Source organism: Numida meleagris, chromosome 4 (genome assembly GCF_002078875.1).
Source record: "Numida meleagris isolate 19003 breed g44 Domestic line chromosome 4, NumMel1.0, whole genome shotgun sequence".
In the NCBI taxonomy this organism is placed as follows: domain Eukaryota; kingdom Metazoa; phylum Chordata; class Aves; order Galliformes; family Numididae; genus Numida; species Numida meleagris.
Genome location: NC_034412.1, coordinates 11,554,879 through 11,563,336, shown reverse-complemented (window position 1 = coordinate 11,563,336; position 8,458 = coordinate 11,554,879). Strand labels below are relative to the sequence as shown.

Sequence of the window (8,458 nt, the reverse complement as noted above, 5' to 3'; positions counted from 1 at the left end):
CACTAGTTAGAAAGCCTTTGCTCACATTCATTTTGGCGCATGTTACACAATTACTTCTTGTAAATGAACAAAAAACTTACCCTTGTTCTCATACAGCAGAAGACTGCTACCACGTGTATACTCAACCTTGGGTCTTACTAACCCATTGCTTGAATCTTCAGATCACACAGCTGAACATAAATAAGAATTCCCACAAAATGTTATGGAAAGCTGCCATTCTCCAATTTTCTTATCTCTGAGCTAACTTATATGAAATACAAGATTTACACCCTTTAGGATGAGTAAGTTTCCTTTATGAACAGTTCCACAACTGAAAGCTGAAAATTGTTAATATTTACTTATCCTGACTTAAGGTGATGACAATGGAAGGGAAGCGGGACGGATTTTGATCTAATTTGCAGGCTGTATTGAGAACAGTATCACCAGTGATCCTCACCTAGCACAACCTCTCCTGCTGTGGTGATGTGCCATTTTGACAGCGTATTTTAGGGCACTTTCCCCCCGAGAACAAGCGGTACAGCCAGGAAAAAGCTCACACATAAATATATGCTTTGCCTTTGCTTAAAGACAAAACAGAAGTGGGAAAAAAAACTTCAAAAGTTAAACACTGCTCTATAACCACATCTTAATTTTGGACTTCAGGTGTCAAAGTGGTGGTGCTTTGTGTTGTTGTTGGTGTGTGGTTGTGGGGTTTTTGTTGTTTTTGTTCAGTTTTTAACCAGAACTGCTCTTTTTTCTTTTAAATCCTTACTTTATGTAGAAATTATCAGCCACTAAACAGTCAGAAAATATTCAATGTGGAATTACCCATTCACGTACATTGTCCTGAATTTCGGTCCCTGAAGAGACAGCAGTACACATGGATGTTAGGAATTCATCCATGACTTGCATCTACCAACCTCAGCAGATGTAAGTCTCTACTAAGGAATCGCTGTGTAAAAATTTCCAAAACACTATTAATATTGGAATTTACCAATAATCCAATCCCCAAACTTCCACTAAGTTCAGAAGAAGAAGGATTAGTCCTGACACAATTAATCTGCCCCCTCAGAATCACAAGTCTTCTTTTCAAACAACATTATGGCAGCGATATTTAAAATACATGCCTTAATTAGTATAATGGAAAACAGACAGTTTGAAATATAAAAAAATTTATTTCAATTTTTATATGAAAAAGTGAAAACAGCTGAACATCTATTAGTACTGAGAGGTTTTTCTTAAGAATTTAATGGCAAACGTTCAACAAAATGTGAGTATGAGGAACCTCCTGTGTTACTCACGTGGTTGTAATCATGTTCTTCATTTTGTGTTTTTTCTTCTTTCAACTAACTAGTGAAGTCCAGTGGTTTTAATTAAAATAATAGTTAGACAGTAAATTGCACAAGCATTTGACCAGTGCATTAGGTTTTCTTTGAGGAAACAATGCTCCTAGTTCCTCCTTTACACATCATGAGTACAGACTGAGCAAAATACACAAACTCTATGCATTTTTTGATATTTAGCTAAATATCAAAAAGTTAGCCTACTGTAAGGTATGAGTATCTGCTGTTTTATTCTGTGGCTACTGAATATACTGAAAAACAAAGACACACGTATCAGAGAAAAAAAACAAGAACACAAGAATTCACCATTAGTTATCCTTTGCTTTAGAACCTGACAGAAAACACTGTGCATAATATCAACAGTGTTTTTATATCGCCTAAACAAGTACATCCAAAACCACACTGCATGCACATCTTTGGGCTCTCAGACCCTTGAACCTCATATCCAGCATCGCAACAGTGTGCTGCTGCTGGGCATACAACCAGCAACAGGTAGGAAGGTGAAAGAGAGAATGGCACAAAAGTGGGAGAACAGCTTATGTGTTCTGCAGCAAATATAAACTTCCCCTACTTACATTAATACCAGGAGGTATACTCTATTTAAACCACATAATCCCAATTTATTTTCTTTTCTTTTACACCATTTTACACTCAATCTGTAACTTCACAGAGAGGCATACTTCATATAGCACAGGTTGGTGATCATATCTCTGAAAAGAAATCATGAAATTGCTCATCCTAGCAACACATTAAGCGAGCGCTGAAGAGTTTCAAACAATTCTGTGCCAAAAAAAAACCCAAAAAATCAAATCATTTTTGTTCAATCACATCTCTTCAGGTCTGAAAACAGTTATAGGAGTGTCCTTCAGAAGAATTTTTTCCCGTAAAGAAGAAAAGTAAGTCTAGGCAATGAATGGTTTTTCAGAATGATACTCAAAAGCTTCAGGTTTGTTAGTTAACATTGCTGAAGCTGTAGATAGGGCACCAGCAGGACAGCCACTGTGTGACAAGCAGTGAATAGATGGCCTGTCCACAGGGACAGCTGAGCTCCCAGCTGCTGTCAGCTACTCTGGAAGTCAAGAAACGCATTCTAGAAAATGAAGAATTCACAGTAAACTGTATTAAGGCAAGATCTCCACCAGCCTGCAAGTTATTACCACTGCTCACTGGACCTCAAATAAGATATATATAGAGTTGAATAATAGTTTAATTTCTATAGCTCTATAAACAGCATATGCACAATATAATTCAATATAATTTCCAAAGCCTCGTAAAAAGGAAGGTGTTTCTAAAAAGTGTAAGTTAACAATGAAACCTATTCCTTGTATGGCTTATGCATCTTCCTTTCCATGAAAAGTTTAAACCTAGCCTCATACGATCCAGCCGTTGTCCTCATAGCAGTCTTTTCAAAGGACAGTTCACATCCCAATCCCAGAAGAGCTGGTCATCACAAACCAAAAATATGTAAAAAAGAATTGCATAGTTTTAAAATCACATTTTAAAAGGGTTTTTTGGGTTTTCTGCTTTTTTTCTTTTCTGTGATGGATGAAGAAAACCTGTTGTACGAGAATACTAGCAGCCAAAGGGCCAGGCTACACAGAAGAACTTCAGGGAAAAAAGTTTGGCAAAAAACAGTTCTTTTTCATCTTTAAGATGCATCTACATGAAGTGAGAAAGATCACATTTTGATTCCCAACTCATTTTTATACAATGTTGAGCCTAAGCTCACAAAATATTCTGCAGTTTTGCAACTAGTAGTAAAAAAAAAAAAAAAAGAAAACCAAATAAATAAATTTGCAAATATTTTGGTAATTCTGAATATCACTTCGCAATTTACATCAACACCTGCCACTGTCATTGTCTCCAAAACCTACGAAGCCTCTGCCTTCGCATTTCCTCTTCTGAATGCTGCTCAGGGGGAAACCAAAAACCATAAGGTCGCCGCTCGTTATTGTACGTTGCTCCACCAAAATCTGTAAGACAATGAAAAACAATTGTTATTTTGTTCTGTAATTTGAAAAAATGCACATATACCCTGTAATCCAAAACATCACAACACAAAGGAAATGAGGAGCTGGATGTTTCCAATTCCAATGGTTTCAGGACTATCCATTTCCAACAACTGCTCTTAAAACACAGAAATGGAAAATAACAGCAAGAACACTCCCACACCCAGAAGTCTAGCATCTATTAACTTGGGAGTACGCATTTTTCACAATCTCCACTTGATACAGTAAACTCCAGATTGTTAAAATATTTAGACAACCTCACTAGCTACTTCTGGCAAAATAAGCTTCTGTATTTGCTTATATAATAGCAGTCCAACATGCTGACCCATACCAGATGCACATACAGCTCCATATTCAGTTGGCAGCAAGCAATTTTGGAAATAAACTATACTTGGCACGTCAGCTAGAAAGAATTTTAAGTTAAAGTGAGCAGAAATATCTCACCAATACTGTAGGAAAGTTCTCTACCCCGGCACTGCACGAGAAAACAAAGCAAAGCAACTGCTCCAAACTCACATTAAGTTACGGAGCAGAGAAGATTAAAAGGTTGTGGTTACACACAACCTCAACCAACGGGCCTTGGGAAACAAAAATGAGAAACCATCCTCTGAGCTAATGCAGTGTTCAGGATAAACAAATTAGCCTTAACGATAACGCAACAGTCTTTGTGAAACTTGGTATTTCTTCAACCTCCACCTCAGGATCTTAGTAGAAGCGAACACTGAAAACCAAAGGCATATATGCTATCATGCTCATTTTCAAAACAGATTTTAACTGCAATTCGCAGTGAGCAGGTAAGACCTGTTTACATTGCATCTTAACAGAAAGTCCAATTTACAAAGGGGCTCTTCTAATTATTTATTTAGAAGAGCATTTCAATTTGTCAAGCACTCGCCTAATGTAGTATTTTGTTAATATACTAGAACATGGTCAGAATTTCTTTTGCGTTTGCCAAGCAGGGAAGCTCTGGGAAAACGCATCCAGAGATAACTACAGCTGCCCAAACACTGGTAGGCAGCAACAGCAGCACCAATATTTAGGAAACGAGATGCATTGTGTGAAAGTATTCTTAAAATTCATTAATACACAGAAAATTTAATGTGTATTTTAGTATTTTATCTTCAGTTTGTCCTTCTGTTTTAACGACCAGAGACAAATCTGAAAATAAATTTAAGCTGTTACTTTGTGTCTGGAAAGGGTACATCATTATTTGACAAATGTTACATGAACTCCCTGGAACTTATCATCACTTACCCCATCTAGATGCTTACTTCTCCATGGCAAAACAGCATGCTATGCTAGGAAGTTCATCAAATTTAAGTGAGGAACTAATGGCATCTCATTTTGAATGCATTTCAATGGCTTATCTTAATACTGTGAAAATTATAAATATACATGCATGGCAGCAAGTGCAGATGGGCATTAGAAAAAAAAAAGATCAGAATACACATAAAGTTAATGTGTATTGGAAAGCCTACAGCTTATCACAGGTCCCATTGCTGGTCAGTTTTGTTTCTTACTTTAAATCCAAGAGCAATCTCATTGTCTACCAAAACAGTTAACTTGATTTGCAGCATGGGCAGAATGGGTTTCATTAATTAAAAAGATTCAGCTGAACTGAATTTTTTTATTTACTACATTTATCTCCCCTCATTTTACTTTCTTCTACATAGAACGTGTGTTTGCAAACAAAACCACGCAGCTGTTTAACTGTATCCTACTGAGCACAAACTGAGACACGCACTTAAAATATTTCATCACCCAGTGAACATTCTTTCAGAAGTGAAAGAGCCCAATAACTTCAAATTGGAAAGCACGAAGCAAGGCGGTCAGTATGGACATCAGAGCTTTCCACAATAGTGCAAAGGGGAAAAAAGGCCCAAGGATGCCCAACAAATCTTTTAAAACCAACACTTGTGAATCACAGAGACATACTGGAATACTATATTATCAGTGAGTAAACTATTAAACAACACTGAATTCATTACAGTGTTCTCAGTAACAGTGGTTATGTCGGGGCGTGAAAGTTTCGTAAGATAAATCATTGCAATTCTTGAATTTTTTATTGGTATGTTACAGCTAGGGTAAATAAATAGACAATAAATCATTAAGTTAAGAGTGAAAGATATGCATTTTGACATAGCAAGAGTAATATGGTCAAGACTCTAAATCCTGCAAATAGCTGCACCATACAGCATCAAAACTGCATTGTAATACTGATTTTTTTTTTTAATCAGCATTAAAACATTTCAATTTAAAAAAATTGTTTTCTACCATGTCATTGTCCATTAAATATCAAGGTGTCTCATGAAGTTGTGGATTCTTCTATGTAGCACCTGTGGTCAGGTTTTACTTAAGGAGGCAGAAACCACTTGCAAATTAAGATGAGTACTGGCAGAGTGCCCAAATGTATGCTCAATTCATTAAATACAAGGAGCTCCAATAACCGCTAGAAATGGAACAAGATTTTACAACAAGGATGCAAAACGCTCCTTTATCTGCCGATACCAAAATAAGACTAGCAACGTATTTCGAAATCTTCACGAAAAGATATTTTTGTACATCAAACAATGTGGTGATGAGTGAAGCTGTTTCAGTGAGTTTTAAAATAAGAACATAAATATGTAACTGCATATATTTAAATTATCCCATTACCCAAAATAGTTCTGCCGCCTTTTTTAATTACAACAGAAACATTAATGAAGTAACATCCTTACCTAACCAGAGTATTTATAGTCCACACTGTTCAGAAACGGTAATTAGGCCACAACTGCGCAACAAGAGAACGTAATCTTTCTGACACATCAGCAAAAGCCTTCAAGACTAATGGGCTTTAAGACTGCATTTGCAGTATTTCAAAAACAGCAGTAACACCAGAGAGAGACAAAACAAAGGATACAGCACAAAAATTAGAGCATGGCACTAAACCCTTGCATAGCGTATTTTAAAATTAATTTTACTGTGAATGAGAACAGTCTTCTGTGCATATGGAGAATCCTCTCTTACTGTGAGAGATTTTTGTTGCCGCAGTTCACAGCTATAGGACCAAAAACTATAACTGCAACTAGTTTAAGTAAACCCGTATTACCTTAAAACAGATAAAGCTTTGGTAAACATTTTTATTTATTATGAAGTACGTACTGTAGTGTGGCTAGTAGAAAAACTGCTCCACACTTAGAAGCCCGGGACTTTCTGTCCATAAAGATGAGAAACGCTCATATACCCACTCTGCTCTGCAACGCCTCACCTCAGGCACTGGTTGTAGCTTTGGGTGCCACAATATAAGGACATAAAGCTATTACTGGAGAGCATCCAAAGGAGGGCTGCAAAGATGGGGAAAGGTCTGGAGTGCATGAGGTGTGAGGAGCTGCTGAGGGCCCCGGGTTTGTTCAGCCCAGAGCAGAGGAGCTGAGGGGAGCCCTCATGGTGGCTGCAGCTCCTCACAGGGAGCAGAGGGACAGCGCTGAGCTCTGCTCTGTGTGACAGCAACAGGGCTCGAGGGAACGGCATGGAGCTGTGTCAGGGGAGGGCCAGGTGGGGTGAGGGAGAAGTTCTGCACCACAGGGCGGTGGGCACAGCCTTGAGCTGCCAGAGCTCAAGGAGCATTAGGACACCGCTCTCAGACATTGGGTTTGGGTGGTCATATGTGGAGCAGGGGTTGGACTTCATGATCCTTAAGGTCTCTTCTGATTCGGGGTATTCTTTGATTCCATGACTCTAATTTACACTTCCACAAGGCTTAAGGATCATTATATCTGCTTTACCTTTGCTCTCCTGTGACTGAGATCTGTGCAATTAAGAAAGGAAGTACTTGTTGGGGAACTGCAAGGAAGCATGGTTACTGCAGGCTAATTATTTTCCCTGAGTATGTGTCAATGGACACCACTGTACTTGACAAGGAACAGCCCACATCACAGGAATTACAAGTTCTAGTTATTCATTTATCTGCTGAACGATAAATGGCATGTAAACACCCAACCACACACACTGCAAACACAAAGCAACCAGACCACTCCACAAAGGAGCACACACATTCCCCAGAAACACTGGAGATGCTGATCAAGGTGTGCAGCAGCTGCTGCTGGCAGCAAAGCCAAACCCAGCTGGCAGTGCCAGTAGTCCATTTGCTTAGTCTTCACCTACACAACACACTCTAAAGAAGATCAGATGTAAGGGCAATTGGAAACACAACATCCTGTCAGCATAATAACAAAAAAAAAGTGGAATGTCTGAAATGTGCATTTTTCTCCTCTGCATTAAATGTGGCGTAAGGAAGAAAAATCAGATGATGACTTTACAGGGACACTAAGACAAAATCACCATGTGGGGTTTTCATTCTACTTTTAGTACCCACCAAAGAAACACTGCCTCAAACACTCAATTTCTCCTGCTCTCGGAAGTAATGGCCTCAGTTTTAGGTTAGGCAACAGGATTTTCAAGAGCTTCCACAAGCGTCAGGAAGATTGAATATGAAAGACAAAGTTGTTTTGTACATTCCTTTCAAGTGTAACCCTAAAACCTGCTGCTGCACAATGACAACAGCAGGGAACATGTGCAATTATTGTGTGTATAATTATAGATTTTTATTTTTTTTTTAAATGGAAGGTACAGACTCTCAATAGAAAAAAAAATGGAAAAATACACAAGGGATGCAAACCAGAACACAGCTAGTCTTCAGACTGCAAGGATGTAGCCAGGATTTTAGCCAACAAGACACCAAGAGATTTATACTTTCCATGAAACTACTAGAAAATACTTATTTATGCTGTCAGACATGAGGAAAAGATTGAGAGCATTTTTGAGACAGTCCCAACGAACAAAGTGCAAGTTACACTCAGTCTACAGAATTAATCCAGAGACAAAATAATAAGAGTTAATAAAATATAATTAATAAATTAATGGGTAATTCCAAGATTAGGATTATTCACTAATCTTAGTCTGGAGAAGCTTTTAGTGATAAACTAGGTTTGTTAGTGTTCTCAAGAAATTTAATATACTTAAAATCACATCTGGAAAAAAAAAACCCTTTGTTTTTCTGTTAGTGCATTTCTGCATGCCTAACAAGGACACAACAACAAAGAAACTCTAAACAATATCCTTTCCCCAATGCCAAGACCAAGAATCCCA

The 8,458-nt window shown here is 38.0% G+C and overlaps 1 protein-coding gene across 11 annotated transcripts in view; it reads right to left on the bottom strand.

Annotated features, from left to right (window-relative positions):
• The window catches only part of RHBDD1 (rhomboid domain containing 1), a 33,155-nt gene continuing 25,831 nt past the window's right edge, over window positions 1,135-8,458 (bottom strand). For 10 of the 11 annotated variants that reach the window (XM_021393897.1, XM_021393894.1, XM_021393891.1 and 7 more), the window contains one exon: window positions 3,177-3,295. In XM_021393897.1, coding sequence (XP_021249572.1) covers window positions 3,177-3,295 — 119 coding nt within the window. Of the gene's footprint in view, window positions 3,296-8,458 lie in introns of all 11 variants that reach the window. The other variant, XM_021393888.1, reaches the window with a different exon arrangement.